General features: G+C 52.5%; 1 protein-coding gene across 4 annotated transcripts in view; it reads right to left on the bottom strand.

Annotated features, from left to right (window-relative positions):
- Positions 1-17,516, bottom strand: part of CLU (clusterin) — a 184,685-nt gene that overhangs the window by 2,853 nt on the left and 164,316 nt on the right. Inside the window, exons 1-8 of one of the 4 annotated variants that reach the window (XM_078866491.1) lie at positions 12,529-12,551; positions 11,654-11,711; positions 5,793-5,917; positions 5,198-5,346; positions 3,250-3,520; positions 2,147-2,569; positions 1,584-1,709; positions 230-444 (exon numbers count right to left, since the gene is read on the bottom strand). In XM_078866491.1, the coding sequence (XP_078722617.1) occupies positions 230-444; positions 1,584-1,709; positions 2,147-2,569; positions 3,250-3,520; positions 5,198-5,346; positions 5,793-5,904 (1,296 nt within the window). In that variant the 5' untranslated portion in view covers positions 5,905-5,917; positions 11,654-11,711; positions 12,529-12,551. Of the gene's footprint in view, positions 1-229; positions 445-1,583; positions 1,710-2,146; positions 2,570-3,249; positions 3,521-5,197; positions 5,347-5,792; positions 5,918-11,653; positions 11,795-12,528; positions 12,552-17,516 lie in introns of those variants that run through there. The other 3 variants (XM_078866488.1, XM_078866492.1, XM_078866489.1) reach the window with 3 other exon arrangements.

Genomic DNA, 17,516 nt, shown 5'->3' with positions numbered 1-17,516 from the left:
TGTCACTCATTTTCCAACGTCTTGTCTCTTCTCACAATTCAAGTTCCTAGAATCAACCCACCCGCGCCTGCAACATGGCTTCATCCCAGAGGTCGCAAACGGGTACCCGTACCCTACCCGGCCGGGTACGGGTAGCCGGGTATCGGGTAGGGTACGGGTACCCGTTTGCGACCCTGGTGCGGCCGGGTACGGGTAAGGAATCAAAACCCGTTTGCGACCTCTGCCTCACCGTCTCCACGTGGAAGTCCACCGAGCTGTTTCCCAGGCTCTCGACGAGGCGCGACACCCAGCCGAAGCGGTGCATCATGCTGTCGAGGAGGCGCGCGCTCTCGCGAAGGTGGCGGCCCGTGACATCCAGGGTGCGGTTGTAGCGCTCCCAGCTGGACTCGAGCGCGTCCAGCGCGTGCGTCTGCTCTCGCTGCAGCTTGCCCAGCTCGGGACACTCTGCGTCGCCGTAACAATCGCAGCGATAACGACGGAATGCGCGTACGTACGTGTGTTGAGCTTCTTTCGCGACGTGCGTGGCCAACCGCACTAATTTGAGGTGCGGGGGAAGGACGACAAGCTAAACACGAAAAGCAGTTCTGAAGAAATGCGTGTGTCGATCGAGATGATTTAAAAGTGACAACCCACGCCTTGCACTAGGGGGCAATGCTATGTCCGCAGTCCGACTCTCCCGGCGAGCCGGGGTACGGGGCATCACCCCGAAGCCCACGGGGAGGGAGTTTCACAACATCAGCGCGGAAATCCACCCTCGCTGCTTGTCCCCAAAACCAGAGAAAAAAAATCCAAAACCGGAGAGAGACACGCCATTGCCCGGAACGTCGCCTATATTTCTTTACTATAAATGAACAGTGTTGTCACAAATGTTGAGTTCTATTTTGTTATCAGTGCTTCTGCACCACCACCGCCACTCGTCAACTCACGACTAAACAATAATTTTTCGTTAGTTCACCAGGTAAGGCTCACTGAGCTGTATAGCTCTTTTTTTTCAGAAGCGACCTGGCCACATGTGACAGTTCAACAAAGTGACTCATCACGTTGACATTTATATCAGCAGCAGCCAAATACTGTAAGCGCGTGATGTTGATTCTCAACGTGGAGGGGAAAACCGGAGGACCCAGATAAGAATCCACCGACCACAGGGTGAGAATTCTAGATTTGAAGCTTTCGTGACTTAGTCACGGTAAAGTCACGTAGGTAAAAAAATGAAATTAAAATTAATAAAAAAATAAAATAATAAAAATCATGATTTTTATTATTTTATCTTTTATTAATTTTAATCATGATTTTTATTATTTTATTTTGTATTAATTTTAATGTAATTTTTTTACCTACGTGACTTTACCGAAAGAACTAAGAGTATGAACACAGGGTGAGAGACACGCACACTCCACATATACAGCAGCAGCAGGCGTCAGGGTCGGGATTAAGCCCGCGACCTCCTGTATACCAGGCGAGGTAGTTAACATCTCCCAGCCACCCTCCCTGGTGCTGATGGATTATTGGGCCCAAGCCCAGCGTCTCGGGTGGCCCTCCCCTCCGCCCCACGCCCCCAAAGCTCCCGCGAGCAGCCTCCTCACCCCTGATGAGCGCCTGGCAGCGCTCACACTCGTCCTTCATGGCGAGGCAGCCCTTGGAGCTGCGCTGGATCTGCTTGCATCGGAACGCGTCTCCTCCCTCTTGTCCGAGTCCCCCGCTGCTGGTCACTGACGGTCACGCGGGGAGGGCGAGGGGGGGGGGAAATAGAGGACCCGGCAGGTTGAGAATTATGGGCAGATGGGTTGGGATGGACTGACGAATGGATGGACGGACAAATGGGTTGATATTTGATGAAAAGATGGTTACATGGATAGATATGAAGATGGATAGGGTAAAAGGCCAAGTATACGGTTGAAATGGATTGGCAGACAGATGAAGAGACGTACGAATTGGCTGAGGGATCGGCGAGAACATTCATTTGACGGCTGGGAAAAACAACGGACAAGGCCCAGAATGCTGGCTGGATGTGTGTACTCTACACGCGTATGCAGAGAGAGAGAGATCGCAAGAGGGACACGCAGACGAACGCGTGGATGTCAACACAGATGATCGTACGGCTATACACCACTCCGCATCGACAGGCAGCGAGCCCCAGCAGCGGTACCCGTGTGCTCCCCCTCCTCCTCCTTGTCCCCGGCAGTCGCCACCTCCCTCTGGACGCCGAACAAGCGTCCCAGCAGGTTCTTCATCGTCACCAACGGGCCCAGGCCGTGGCGGATGCTGGCCGGCGACGACCAGAAGAGCGGATCCTCGGACAGGCCGAGCAGGGGCGTCCGTTCGGGCCAGCGCAGGAAGGGGCTGTGGTCCATCCAGTCCAGCGAGCGGGAAGCGCGGAAGCCGGCGCGGGAAGGCAGCGGCGTCCGGAACCAGCGGACGAGGTCCTGGCCGAGGGTGTCGGCGAGCGTGGGAGTGACGGAGGCGAGGGCCGACGAGCTGCGCTGGAAGAGGTTTGTGACCTCCTTGCTCAGGTTGTGGAAGTGCTCCTCCATCGTGTCGAATGATTTGCCGCCGTCACCGTTGGCGACGTCTGAGGAGGAGGAGGGAGGGAGGAACGCCGGTGAACGGAGCCATGTGACAGTGCCACGGCGCGTACCCCCCCCTGTCACCGCTGGGGAAATGGGGTTGAGGTGAACTAACAGTTTTTTTCCATTATTTTTGTTTAATTTACCAGGTAAGGTCCACTCGAGCTGTACAGCTCTTTGTCAGAAGCGACGTGGCCACGCTCGGTAGCCCAACAAAGCGGCCTATCGCGTGGACATTTATAGCAGCAGGCACATCCTCTAAAACGCACGTTGATTCTTAATGTGGCGGGAAAAACCGGAGGACGCGGAGAAAAATCGACGGGGCCACGGAGAGAACGTGCAAACTCCAAACATACAGCAGACGTCAGGGTTAGAATCGAACCCACGACCTCCTGTATACCAGGCGAGGGAGTTAACATTTCCCCACCGCGGTGCCCTGGAATCTCTGGGGATTCGCGCATCCATGCCCCACCCCTACCCCCCACACACCGATCTAGATGAAGCCGAGGGCTTCACAGGCAAAGCTGCACACCGCTGTTCTGCCGTTAAGTCTGCGCGTCCAGCCCGAAGTCAATGCTCACGTGGCAATTCAGTTTCCGTCGTCCACATGACGGACGTCAACTCCGCAGCCCACCCCCCCCCTCACATCTCCCCCTATCTCCCCGCCCCCCGTGCCCCCACTTGCCCGTGAAGTTGAGCCACTCGTCCGCCTCGTCGCCCAGCATGAACGAGAAGGGGTTGAAACTCTGGAAGAAGCGGTCGACGTCGCGGCCAAAGCTGCTGAATCCTCCGCCACCGCCGCCACCGCCTCCGCACGTGAGCGACACGAAGCGCTTGCAGGAGCGCTCGAGGCACGGGCGGCACTCGCTCTCCCAGGCGGGCCACAGCGAGGCGTTGCACGTCTTGCCACGCGTCTCTAGGCGCGCGCGAGTTTCTCTCGCCAATCCGATGGCCTCCTGTGGGGTGCAGAGCGGAGGTGGGGGGCACAGTCGGGTTTTTTTTACAATCGGGTTTCATTGTCTTGATTTGAAGCTTTTGTGACTGCAAGTATTCATATTTTTAGGTTTTTTTCGGTAAAGTCACTTAGGTAAAAAAAATCTAAATTAATAAAAGTAAAATAAAAATAAAATAAAAAATCACGACGTTTTGGAGGCAACACAAGCTTCCGTCTTCAGGTGGAACCGTCACAGCACGGAAGCTTGTGTTGCCTCCGAAACGTCGTGATTTTTTATTTTATTTTTTATTTTATTTTTATGAATTTTTATTTTTTACCTACGTGACTTTACCGAAAAAACCTAAGAATATTTCATTGTCTTTTTATATTAAACTCGATCATCTGAGATTGGGAGAAATCCGGTTTAATTGGTTCTAATTGCAGAACCGCACTTCTCAACGATGGGCTTCATCCATTCCAAGCTGAGGAACTCACTGGCGCCCACGATAGTGGAGGAGAAGCTCGTGTTCATCAAGACCAACCTGCCCGCCGCATTCTACGACTACCCCGTGCCCGACGGCCCCCCCGAGTACGATAGCAGCACCGACGAGGAAGCAGCCTAAGCCTTGGAGCAGAGCTTCGTATTCATTAAACCAGGTTTTAATTCCCCGAAATCGGGTTCAATTGTATTAAAGAAAGAACCCGATGCCCTGCCGCTGGAAAAATCGGGTTTTGTCCACCCATGGGGGGGGGGGGGGGGGGCGGGGGGGGGACAGGGAGAGCCGTCGACGAGAATCGCCGAACGTTGATGTCGATGTTTTAGAGGAGCGAGCGAGCGGTCGTTTTTAAATCGTTGCAGCGGCTGTGATTTTGCCATTAGAAGTATTGCCGGCTGTCATTGTCGTCGTCGTAGAGCATCGCCAACCCCTGCTCGAGCTATCGGCAGCAGCGTCATTGTAATCGATAGAAGCAGGGCCAGCCATCCTCATTCGGAGTCATCATCGTCAGCCATCGTCGCCACTATCGTCACCTCCGATTCGTGCCTCCGATTAGCACGGTTGAATACGTAAGGTGCGAAAGAAATTCAACATGCGTACATACGTCACCATCGCCACCACCACCACCATCGTCATCGCCATCACCACCGCCATCACCACCATCACCACCACCATCACCACCATCACCACCACCGTCGCCATCACCACCATCACCACCACCGTCGTCATCGCCATCACCACCATCACCACCACCATCACCATCATCACCACCATCACCACCACCATCGCCACCACCTTCACCACCACCATCGTCACCACCATCACCACCACCACTATCACCACCACCACCATCACCACCATCACCACCACCATCACCACCATCACCACCACCGTCGCCATCACCATCACCACCACCATCACCACCACCATCACCATCATCACCACCATCACCACCACCATCGCCACCACCTTCACCACCACCATCACCATCGTCACCACCGTCGCCACCACCATCACCATCATCACCACCATCACCACCACCATCGCCACCACCTTCACCACCACCATCACCATCGTCACCACCATCGCCACCACCATCACCATCACCACCACCATCGCCACCACCTTCACCACCATCACCATCGTCACCACCATCGTCATCACCACCACCACCACCGTCGTCATCACCACCACCGCGGCACCTGCTTCTGCTCGAGTGCCCGCTTGAGCTCGGCCTGCAGGCGCGCGTGCTTCTCCTCGTTCCTGTCGGTGAACGTCTTGAGGACGCGCAGTCCGCGGAGTCCGCGCTTGAGCTCGCGGTCCAGCAGCGCCTCCCCGTCCGTCGACAGCTCTGGGGGGGGGGGACGGGACACTCAATAGCAGTGGCGGCAGTGGCAGCGGCACTCAAGCCAGCGGTGCTGGAGGGATGGCCTCGTAGTCACACCATTATCATCATCACTACAGCCATTCTCAGCACCACCACCACCACCATCATCCACTACAGCCATCCTCAACATCACCACCATCGTCATCATCACTACAGCCATCCTCACCACCATCATCATCCACTACAATCACCCTCACCACTACCACTACCACCATCATCATCACTACAGCCATCCTCACCACCATCATCATCCACTACAATCACCCTCAACACCACTACCACCACCATCATCATCCACTACAATCACCCTCAACACCACTACCACCATCATCATCATCCACTACGATCATCCTCGTCACCAACATTCATCATCACCACCACCATTTCAATCACCTCCGCCACCATCTTACTCTGAAGCTGTTCCACGGTTAGAGCTGCGCCTGGCTTTGCCCCCATCATCATCATCAGCAGTGCCACGTGCATGAACAGCAGCAGCAGCCACCGAGATGCCGTCGCTCCCATGGTTGTCCCTGCCCTGCACAGGGACGTGAGACATCAATCATCCGCATCCCGTCGCTCTCCCCGCTCCACATCCTCGATTTCTCCCGGCTCACTCATCCACAGCGAGATCCACACGGCGAGTTAGTGGTGTGCCGATTATCGTTGTGTTGCTGCTGCTGCTGCTGCTGCATTTGTGGCGTTTGAATAATCTCGACACGTCGGAGAACCGTACATCATCTGGATGGTCATGGCCGTGACCACATCGAAGACGATGCAGTAGGTGGACTTCACAAATCTGGCTGTCGCCTGATGAAGCTGGTTGTAATTACTAGCGAAACGTCGTACTCACATTGTAAATGTTTACGTGACAACCCTTACTAGTTGGCTGTGTCGGGTGGTGGCGGGTTTCACGACACATTTGTATATTTACGCGATCTAACCCAAATCAAACCTCTATTATGGCAGTACAGCAAATAGGGACGAATATCGTGTGTCCCCTTGTGTATGGGACAGAGTTGCCCTGTCGCGCACATGGGTATTCTCCTGGTGCTCCAGTTTCCTCCCACGTGTGTGTGTATATAACACTCATTGATTGACTGAAAATAGCTGAATATACAGAGGACTGCAGAGCTTAGGCAACTGTTGGTAGCTGAGGCCAACCGCCTGGTCTACTGCCTTCCAGCTCGTCTCTCCCACAGCAGTTGTCAGATGCGATTTGTACGAACGATGTTATCTAAAACTAAAACATCGCGGACATCTCAAACGTTCAATGGGCATCCCTCCCCTCCCAGCGGCAGCTGTCCCTGTGCGGCACAAAGTGACTCGGCACCAGGCGCCTGCCAGTGGGCATTAATCTGCCAGCAGGGGCCGATGATTGCTGCGTGTCACCCCAAGTGAGTGATGCAGCAGGACACTGAGCCGTGTTCTCAAGTGCGCTGCCTCTCACCTGCGTGGTTACGCGTGGGCAGGTGACTGTTGCCAGATTAAGGACTTATCCCTAATCTGGCAACACTGGCTCAGGGTGGAGAAACGAGGTCATTATCATCATCAGCCGCACCATCATCTTTGTCATCGTCTGCGGAGTCGTCGTCATTGCCGTGTTCTTTATGGCCATGGTTACGCATGGTGCGAAACAAGTTCAACATACATGGTCACCACCATTATCATCAATCATCCTCATCATGGCCTTAGTATTAATCGTCAACGTCGTTATCATCAAGGTCATCATCATCGTATTCATCCTTGTGTTCACCGTCTTCATTATCATCATCATTCTCATAACCATTGCACTCGCCTCATCACATGGAGTCAATCGCGGCCAGAGAATAAATTCCACACGCGGCTGCCAAAGCAAGCAGCGAGAATCTTCCAGTGCCTCGCGTTTGATACAAAGTGCACCCACAACTTACAAAGCGCACCCACAACCTACAAAGTGCACCCAGTGAAATCACTGCAGGGCCTATTGTGTGGACCAGAGGTCAATTAAATAAGTTGAGGATCTCACTTTTGTGGGCCGGTCTGTAGTACCTAGGATCTGTAGTACATAGGATCTGTAGTACCTAGGTTCTCCACTGCTCGGCGCGAGAGAGATCTGATTGAGATGGTGGGCTCGCATCGGCTCTCGATGCAGGAGCAAGATGGATTGATGCGTCACGAGAAACGACGGTGGTTTGGGGGAGGCCTTCATCCAGCAGTGGACTGACCATGACCGATGATGATGATGGATTCTTAAAGGTTTTTTACTTTTAGCCAGAACGATCTGGGAATTATGTTTGGACACGCGGATGCATCTCGCCTTGATGATAACGAAACCCAATGGCTAAGGTCGTGCATCTAACCTGTTATAGACCCGATTTATAGGAGTACGAGAAAGTATAGGCTGAGTATATATAGAGGCTTCATAATAAAGGGGTTTGGGTTAGATAGCGTAAGTATAAATGTGTCGTAACCCTCCACCACCCGACACAACCAGCAAGGTTTGTTAAGTAAACAAAACACACCAATTAGTTGCTACTTCAGCCCACCGGTGTGTTGGAGAGTAAATCCAAAAAAAATTACAATTTGAGTAGTTCGACGTTTCGCTGGTAACTACATCAACCAGCATCATCGGGCGAATTTACCAGAATAGTGAACGAATCCACCTGCTTTCAGTCTTAACTCGAGCAGGTCGACGCCATGGCTGTGAACCCATCCGGTGCAGAGATCAGAGAGGGAGGAGTGGGTGGGGTTATTGTAATTATATAATAGATTATCTAATTAGCACGTGTAATTAGCGGCTTGCTCGGGATAGTGGCAGCATGCCTGGCACTCAAGTCGTCAGCGCCCGAGGTCGACAATCACAGCTGCAAGGCGAGACTCCGCGGCCTCCAGGGAAAATATTTGAGTGAGATGTTAAACAAATGATCAGTGTGTTTTTTTGTTTGCATTCTGACCGCAAGTATTGTGGTTAATGTAAACATGATTCCTCGTAAAAAGGTTTCAGTTTTGTTGCCAGAAAAAAGGGGGGAAAATACTATTATTATGTTAAACAAAACATGAATCGCAGGTTTCTGATGAACGCGTCTAAAAAAAACACGCGGTGGCGATTTTCAAGATTGTGGAATTGTAATGGGCGAGTGTGTGGGGTTGGTGGTGGTGGAGGTGGGATGCGGTGGGGGGGGGTGTAGGGAAGGAGGGGGGGGGCAAGTGGGGAAACAGGACCCCATTGTCGAGTCTGATCCCCGTCACGCGCTCGCTCGCCGTGCGTGCACAAAGGCGCGATTGTGCGGCCGCACAGACTGGAAACTCGGGGTCACGACGTTACAAAAGAGGGCGGTCAACAATAAACACAAAAGTTTATTATTGAAGAAGAAAAACCCCTCCAATAAAAAATTGTCTGATAATGACGATAATAATGATGACGACGACGATGATGATGAGGATGGATTATGAGAACATCCCAGCGGCAATTGTAACCGCAGTGAACTGAGATTTTTTGTAAACACAGAAACTTGCGCGGGGGACCCGCGGGGTGGGAGGGGGGAGGGGTGGGTGGCGGATTTCAGAATAAATAATGGATGAGACAGGGCAGTGTGTGTGTGTGAGACTCACATCCCACGCGTGGTCACTGCGTGCGTGAGTGGACTTAAAAAACAGGGCAGATCAGCAGAATTGTCCTGGCAGGGAGTTTGTTCTGCAACCCTCGCCTGTGCCAATGTTGACTGACCCTGAACCTAACCCTGAACCACCCCCCGGCTCCAGTCTGAGACGCATACCATAAATAAATATTGATGTATTTTATTGCAACTTTCTCATGGGTTATGTTTTTTTTCTCTCTCTGTCTCCCACACACCCCCACACACACCCACACACCCACACACCCACACACACCCACACACCCACACACACACCCACGCACCCACACACACACCCACGCACCCACACACACACCCACCCACACACACCCACACACTCACACACACCCACCCACACACCCACACCCACACACTCACATCCACCCACACACCCACCCACACACACCCACACACACCCACACACCCACGTAACCACGTACCCACACACACACACACACACCCACACACACACACACCCACCCACACACACCCCCCAACTGCGCTCTCGGCGTCCCGAGGCGCGGAATCCGCTCAGAAGCCTCGCGCCAGTGTCTCGACCGCTGCGTGTTAGAGAGTGGCCCGCGGAAGCGGATGCCACAGAGCTGCCTCTGAGGTCGCTTCTTCAAGTGACCTCTGATCCACACGGTAGGGGGCGCCGTTTTCTAACCCATGCTACCGCCAAGAGCAATGTTCGTCTTACCCCATTTCACATGAATATATTACGACAATAATGATGATATATTATATATTGATTATATATATTCATTATATAATATTGATTATCTATATATTCACATCAATATATGACATCAATATATTGCGATGATGAGGATATATATTAGATATGTATCATATATTCATTATATTATGATATTGATTACATATTCACATCAATGTATTCACACCAATATAGAATCACACCAACGTATTCGAGATGTTCAGAGCTGGAACTTCGGCGGTATGAACTGAATGTGACGAGTCGCTCGGTGCGTAGCCCCCGGCGACTGGACCGCAACAAACTCTGAACCTCTGTAGGCTGGACCATGGAGGAAGCCGTCACGAATAGGAATAAGTTTGATGACTACGACGAAGACGACATGAGTCCGTTTAAAGATGCGCATGATAGCACAAGTAAATAAACAAACATCATCACCCTCATTATTAACACTGCCCTACAATCGTCCGTGACGCTAACGTTTCGGGCCGCGAACCTTGAAGAGTAAGAGGCCCATTGCCCGAAACGTTAGCCTCGTATTCACCCGCGCCAAATCCCCGTCCAAAGATTCAGTGGCGCGCGGCTCTATCCGTTGTACGATTTTGAGACGGGGCCCTGACGTCTCGCGCCGGACTCTTGTAAACAGTAGAGCGGATAAGCAAGCAGATTTGAACGATTTTTTTTGTGTGATCGGGTTTCCCGTAAATTCGACATTTCAGAAGTTCTCAGACTGAACGACGCTCGCTGCCCAGTAAACACGTTGAGCCAACGTGGGCATGTGGACTGCATGGTAGGATCATATATGCAGTGTCGCTCTTGTGAAGCGATGTTGATGGTTCGTGGCGACGTTTATTATTTGAGTAAATTGCCCTTGCATGGCACTGGGAACCGAGTTCCGTACATTTGTCGCACCGTTGTTTTGCGTAAACACGTTATTTGGCCCGCCTGGAATATCTCGATGATTTTACATTGGTCGCTCAGATGTGTGCACCTTCTAGAATAGACTTAGGATGTACATTCAATGCGTGATGTTGGTGATGCTGCTGCGTTGGCAGTGATGCACAATTAACATGAAGAAGGGACATTGCCCGAAACGTCGCCCATTATATATTTTTATTTTAAGTTAGTCCTATTGACGAATGCGCGTTTGCTCGACTTAACACCGACCGCTCATCTTTCTAGCCCTGCCATAGAACAACCGTTAGAAGTTACATTGCTCAGCTTGCTATCCCTGATGGATGGACTCCCCACGCCGTGTCGTCCAGGGGGGTTGTTTGACCATACTTCACCACGCTGGTCAGTGCGGGATTGTCAAGGAGGGCGCAGGGAAACACCACACCCGTGCCGCTGATGTTGACCCGAGACTCGAACCAGGCTGTGGCAGGTTCCTAGAACCACAGCTCTGCAACTAACGACCACTTATTAAGACCTTGCAGGTGCAGGGATGGAGCGGTGGCGCAGTGGTTAGCGCACCGCTATATGAACCCGGCAAACCTGACCCGGCTCCCCCCTCTCCACCCCCTCCCCTCCACCCAACACGCACTGACCAACGTGGTGAAGTATGGTCAAAGAACTCACGCGACCTTCACCCAGCCTCGGAATGACAGAGGGTTATTACGTTATTATGTATAATTGTTGTTGTTATGGCAAGCAGATATTTAGTCTTTATTTCTTCACACGCCAGATTAAGAAGAAATACTTTGCACAAAATGCAAACGAAGATCGCCATCTCCCTAAACAACTCTAATAATGTATGAAGCAGTGGACAGATCATGGCTGATGATGATGATTGTGTTGGAATGATTTTGTTGGGTGGAGCGATGACATCAATAAGCTCAGGCGTCAGCTGGCTACTGGGTGGAGAGATCCCTCCATCCAGCAGTGGATTGATCATGGATGATGATGATGATGATGTTGGTGGTGATGAAGTATCGGTACTAACCTTGGCTGTGGCCGGGCTGTACCTGGACTGCTCTGTCGGTCGTCTAACCTCAAGCGCCCTGTGTATGGCGAGGCCAGACGTGTGTGTTTGTGTATATATAGACATGCGCACACCCACGCACTCAGTAATGCGATGAGATTAGAAGCGTTTGTGCTCCCTTTGCTTGCCAATGAATCCCACATGCCAGAAGACGAAAACACCCCCTCCCCCACCACGTAAACACACACGCCCATACCATAGCCATACACACGCGCACACACATTTGCATTTGTAAATCCCGTAACGTTGCACGCACGCACCGCTACACAGAGGGCTCAATACCGTGTGGACTGTTTGGCAAGTGCTGATAGCGAGCAACTCAATTCAGGTGTTTTGCAACCGATGTTGGTCGCGAGAGGGAATGAAACTCGCTTCTTCGGACTCGAAGTGCTCAGCACAAGGCGAGCGTTCCCTAATACAAAGATCACCCGTGTAGCCTTCACAGACTGTTCGGGCAAGTGCTGTTAGCGAGCACCTATGAAGGTCGGCACGGTACACGAGGGGGTGGGTGGCCAGCACCACGCCCGACCGCTTTTATATCCCCAGTGGCGATGTTTACACACCACACCAGGTACTCATTTCAGGCTGAGTCGACCTAGGGGAGGCCCAGTACCGGTTCAGATAATCGTCACTGGTGTTGGCCGTGAGCGGGAATCGAACCCGGTTCGCTAGGTTCATAGTGCAGCACGCTAATCGCTACACCACCGCACACACACTCACACACAGACACACACTGAGACACACTCACACACAGACACACTGAGACACACACACAGACACACACACACTGAGACTCACACACACACAGACACACACACAGACACACACTCACTCACGCAGTTCACCCCCCGCGTGGAGCTGCGTCAGCCGCACGCCGCTCAGAGATTTCCAGAATGAACCTCCACGCGTGAACCACAGCCCGCGTGAACCACACTCGTGAACCACAGCCCGTGAACCACGCTCCGTGTGAACCACACTACGTGAACCACAGCTCGTGCACCACAGCCCGCGTGAACCACGCTCCGTGCACCGCACTCGGCAGGACAACGCGCGCCTCGTAGCGGGGAGGAGGGCCGAGCGGTGCCTGGGAGGAGTCTCGGGGCCAATGGAATGCGCTCTCACTCACCATATAGCCCTTGCCATATAGCCCTTGCCATATAGCCCTTGCCATATAGCCCTTGCCATATAGCCCTTGCCATATAGCCCTTGCCATATAGCCCTTGCCATATAGCCCTTGCCATATAGCCCTTCCTATTAGCCCTTGCTATATATCCCTTGCCATATAGCCCTTCCTATTAGCCCTAGCCATATAGCCCGTCTTATTATCCCTAGCCAGAAAGCCCTTCCTATTAGCCCGAGCCATATAGCCCTTCCTATTAGCCCTTGCCATATAGCCCTTGCCATATAGCCCGTCCTATTATCCATATAGCCCTTCCTATTAGCTGCTAGTGATAGGTCTACCTTAACCCTAGCCAATCAAACACGACCCCTAGCCATAATGAACTAGCTATTAGTATTACCCCTGCCGTTAGCTCTAACCCGCTAACCCTAACCAACGAGCCAACCGGGCAATGGTACGAGCAAACATCCTTGTCAACCCCCTTATCAGAGCCCTACCTTATCAGTGACCAATTCAGACCTTATTGGTCACCCCGTGCTCCTTATAAATCTCAACGTTCATCCTCTACACTACACTATGCACTACACTATACACTACACGATACCATACCTGTCAACCCCTTATCAGTGCCTTATTACAGACCAATTCAGACCTCATTGTTCACCCCGTGCCCTTGTAAATCTCAACGTTCATCCTACAAAGTCCCATCACAAGGGAGAAACACACACAAATAGTCAAGTATCTACATCACGAGGCCTTTGCCAGTACTAAAATATAATAATAGGGGTTTTCCCCGTTTATCTGGCGACAAAACTTAAACCTTTTGCAAGGAATCATGTTGACATTAACCACAATACTTGCAGTCAGAATGCAAAAAAAACAACACTGATAATGTATGCATTGTCCTTGAAACTGATTGGTCCACACCAGAGACAGCTTTCCTTAGAGCTTAGTCTCATACGGTGTTCGACCAGATGACGCCAAAAGGCGCACCGTATGAGACTCGGAGCAAGTGCAGAATCACTGAGCCGGAATTGATAGTTTTAAAGCATTTAGCGCGGGAGCCCTTGAAAGTTCGGGGCCCGTAGCTACTACAGATGTAGCTACAGATATAGATACTTTTGCAATGAGGATAATACTGGTAGTAACCTCCTGGTTACACCAGCCCACAGGGGATTATTCTGTCCGTCCGTCCGTCGTGCAACCAAAAATGGGAGGGGTGGGGCTGGGTGGGGAGGGGCTGGTCACCCCGTGGTGCCCTTATAAAACTCAACGTTTAACCTACTCACGCCGGCTTGTGCCCGCCCTCACAGTCGGGCATCATTGCGGAATACACCACGCCGCCGTTGACCCTGGCCATTGACCGAGCAACCAAACGTTCCTAACAGCTCCCTCCGCAGGACCTCACCCCCTCGTCAGCTTGGGGCCGACAGCGCCGCACGGCGGACGCGAGACGGCGGTGCACGGACCCGAGGTTGAGCGCCGCTGCCCCCCTCCACTCTTCTCGACCCTCTCGCGGCACTTTGTGGGCTCATTCGCCTCTTGCATGCTGGCCACACGTCTTGGCAGAGGTGGCAGAAGAGCCCACCGCTTTACCCCACCACACGCGGATTCACGTTCGGATCGGATCGACTTTGCTCTACTCGTTCAGCATCGGGGCTCCGGGTTGCACAGAGGCGGCGTGCGTTTTAAGAATAATGTTGGCGCCGTTGTTCATACTGCCGCGCCCGGGAGATCGAACCCGCCGTGAGTGGGAGTCGAACTCGGGTGGCCCGGAGAGACGGGGGTTCATAGCGCAGCGCGCCAGCCAACTTTACCACCGCCCCGCCCGTACGAATAAACGAGACGAGATGCGTCCGTGCGTCGTGTTGTCGTTGGGCCAACCACCACCACTCAATCGCCCCGACCTCAATAGGTGCTCGCAAACACGCGGCGTGTGTGGGTGCCACGGCTTGGCGAGACGTGTCCGTGTTTCCGTGTCACTGCGCCGCGCGTGGCCGCGTCGTTCGCGAGGACGCCCCGTGGACCGCTCCATGCGGAGACGATGTTGACGTTCGAGTTTGTGTTTATTTTGTTAGTAAGTAGCGATATCTGTGTTTGTACAGAGTGCGTCCGGTCCGTGTGTGCTGCTGCGGGGGGTTTGTGTGTGTCTGTGTGTGTGTCTGTGTGTGTGTCTGTGTGTGTGTCTGTGTGTGTGTGTGTCTGTGTGTGTGTCTGTGTGTGTGTCTGTGTGTGTGTCTGTGTGTGTGTCTGTGTGTGTGTGTCTGTGTGTGTGTCTGTGTGTGCGCGGAGGAGCGGTGGTGTAGCGGTTAGCGCTACGCTGCGCTACGAAACTTTCCACCCGGGTTCGATTCCCGCTCACGGCCGACATCAGTGACGATTATCTGAACCGGTTCTGGGCCTCCCCTAGGTCGACTCAGCCTAAAATGAGCACCTGGTTCGGTGCATTAAAACATCGCCACTGGGGAGACAAAGGCAGCCGGGCGAGGTGCTGACCACCCACACCCTCGCGTGCCGTGCCGGCCCTTCAAAGGTGCTCGCTAACAGCACTTGCCCCAACAGTCGGTTCAGGTTATACGGGGGATCTTTGTTTGTGTGCGGGATATGCGAATGATTGCAGGCGCACAGTGGGGGCGACACACGCACGGTGATTACAAGCCGGCAAGCCGGCTCGTTCAGTGAGTCTCGTCCACTCGTTATGCTTTTAATAATCGCCAGTCGAGAGCTCTTTGTTGCCCTGCAACGGAAAGTAAGAGGCGACCGTCATTCTCATTCTCTTCCCACAATCCCCCTGTACTCGGAGTTCTAAAAGTAACTCGTTTTGTTGGTATTTAATAATAAAATGGCCAAGATATATTTTATCGTCAGGTTTATTTCCTATAGGATTTACCGAATATTTGTGGTAAAATAAATACTCACAGTAATGGGAGCACGCGTTGAAGAGTTAGAGCAATGTTATAATAACCGTGGTAAGTGTTCTCACGTCTTCTGCCGTTTCAATCCCGCTCAGCGTTCATTTGTTGCACGTCAAAATCCCGTGTAGCCAGATAACCAGCGAGTTTCAGTGGCAACGGCCCGCATCAGCCGCTATCAATACGATGCCTCTTGTTGTGGTGGTGGTGGTGGAGATGAGCCCAGCCAGCAGCCGGCCAGGAAACTCGAGGCACGGTTTATTTTTGTCGAAATTCTGCCCAGAAAAGCCCCATCGAGTCTCAAGGCTCTGGGTCAGAATGATCCTGCCAGGTTCTCACAGCAGGGGGCGATGATCGTTGCTGCTGGGAGTGCGTGATCGCACTTCAGTCGCGGTTCGGGATACACTGCGCTACGAATTCCCACTCACCCTCAACATCGGTGACGATTATCCGAATCGGTCCTGGGCCTCCCCTAGGTCGGCTCAGCCTCAAATGAGTACCTGGTGCGGTGTGTAAACATTGTGCTACTAGGGAGACAAAGGCGGTCGGGCGTGGTGCTGGCTACACGCCGTCGTGTACCGTATCGGCCTTCATAGGTGCTCGCTAACAGCACTTGACACCAATAGTCTGTTAAGGCTACACGGGGGATCTTTGTCTGAGTAAAATGCGGTGTTATTTTTTTCTTTCAAAAATTGTACCGTGCAGACGCCGGCACACAATGGCCTACTCTTGCGAATGATGTCACGGAGATGTTTAACGCCCACGGTGATTGTTTGGGATCTGACCGTTTAAGCGCCCGTTCCAACGCGCACGCGTTATATCCTCTGGTAGCCAACGTGGCCGTTACATCAAAACACCTTGGAATGCCTGCGATGAGCCAGAATGGCTGGGATCCTGGGTTCGAATCTGGGATTCAGTAACCATGGAGTAAAACCGGGTTCCCGAGTACGTAGACACCTACAGACCCACATACACATCTGGACTCACAGACTTACCCAGAGACTCGCAATGGAGCCCACACGACATGATGTACCAAAACTCCAGTCCTCGCCACCCACCACGCTACCAATTTACGCTCCATCCATTTAAACACAACGTTGACTCGTGCCACGCTGCACGCGCCCGATGCTTGTTAAACACGTTACACGTGACGTGCTAAGAAATGAACGCCGTCCGCGCGACGCGGAACATGCGCACACGTGCAACGAGAACTCAATTTCGATTTGAATCGGCACCAGCTACTGGTATGCACGTGATCAGCCCCCTCCCCCGCTCAGAATGATGCGGTGTTAATGTTTGACAGGAGCCTTGTGGGGACGGCGGTGATTGCGCAACGGGAAATGTTGGGCTTGACTGAGCCTTGTAAAACATGTGTACGTGTAAAATCTCACCCACGCAGCTATGCAGAATTAATAATATAATTATCAATTTCCCCAGTTGCCCCCCCCCCCATACATAATGCAACTGCAATGTATGCGCTTTGCGTGGGAGCGGTGGCGCAGTGACGTGCACACACACACACGTGTTATGCATGCTGATGATATCGTAATGGCTACTCAATTCGACGGAGTTAGGGACTCTTGTTGTGTGCCTGGATTATTCAGTTACGAGTTGGGCCTTGCAAATGTTCAACAAAAAAAGAAAGCACCTCGCTGTGTATTTCATGTCATCCAACGCTCCACCTGCCCAACTCACCACGAGTAATCAGGGTGTGTTCCAGGCAGTGGATGGAGGAGCTCCCATACCTTGTCAATGTGCTCACAACCAGCTCGGATTTGGCAGCCACAGTCCC

This window comes from Lampetra fluviatilis, chromosome 22 (assembly GCF_964198595.1).
Source record: "Lampetra fluviatilis chromosome 22, kcLamFluv1.1, whole genome shotgun sequence".
Classification (NCBI taxonomy): Eukaryota; Metazoa; Chordata; class Hyperoartia; order Petromyzontiformes; family Petromyzontidae; genus Lampetra; species Lampetra fluviatilis.
Note: the sequence above shows the minus strand (reverse complement) of the source record. Positions and strands in the feature narration are given on the sequence as shown.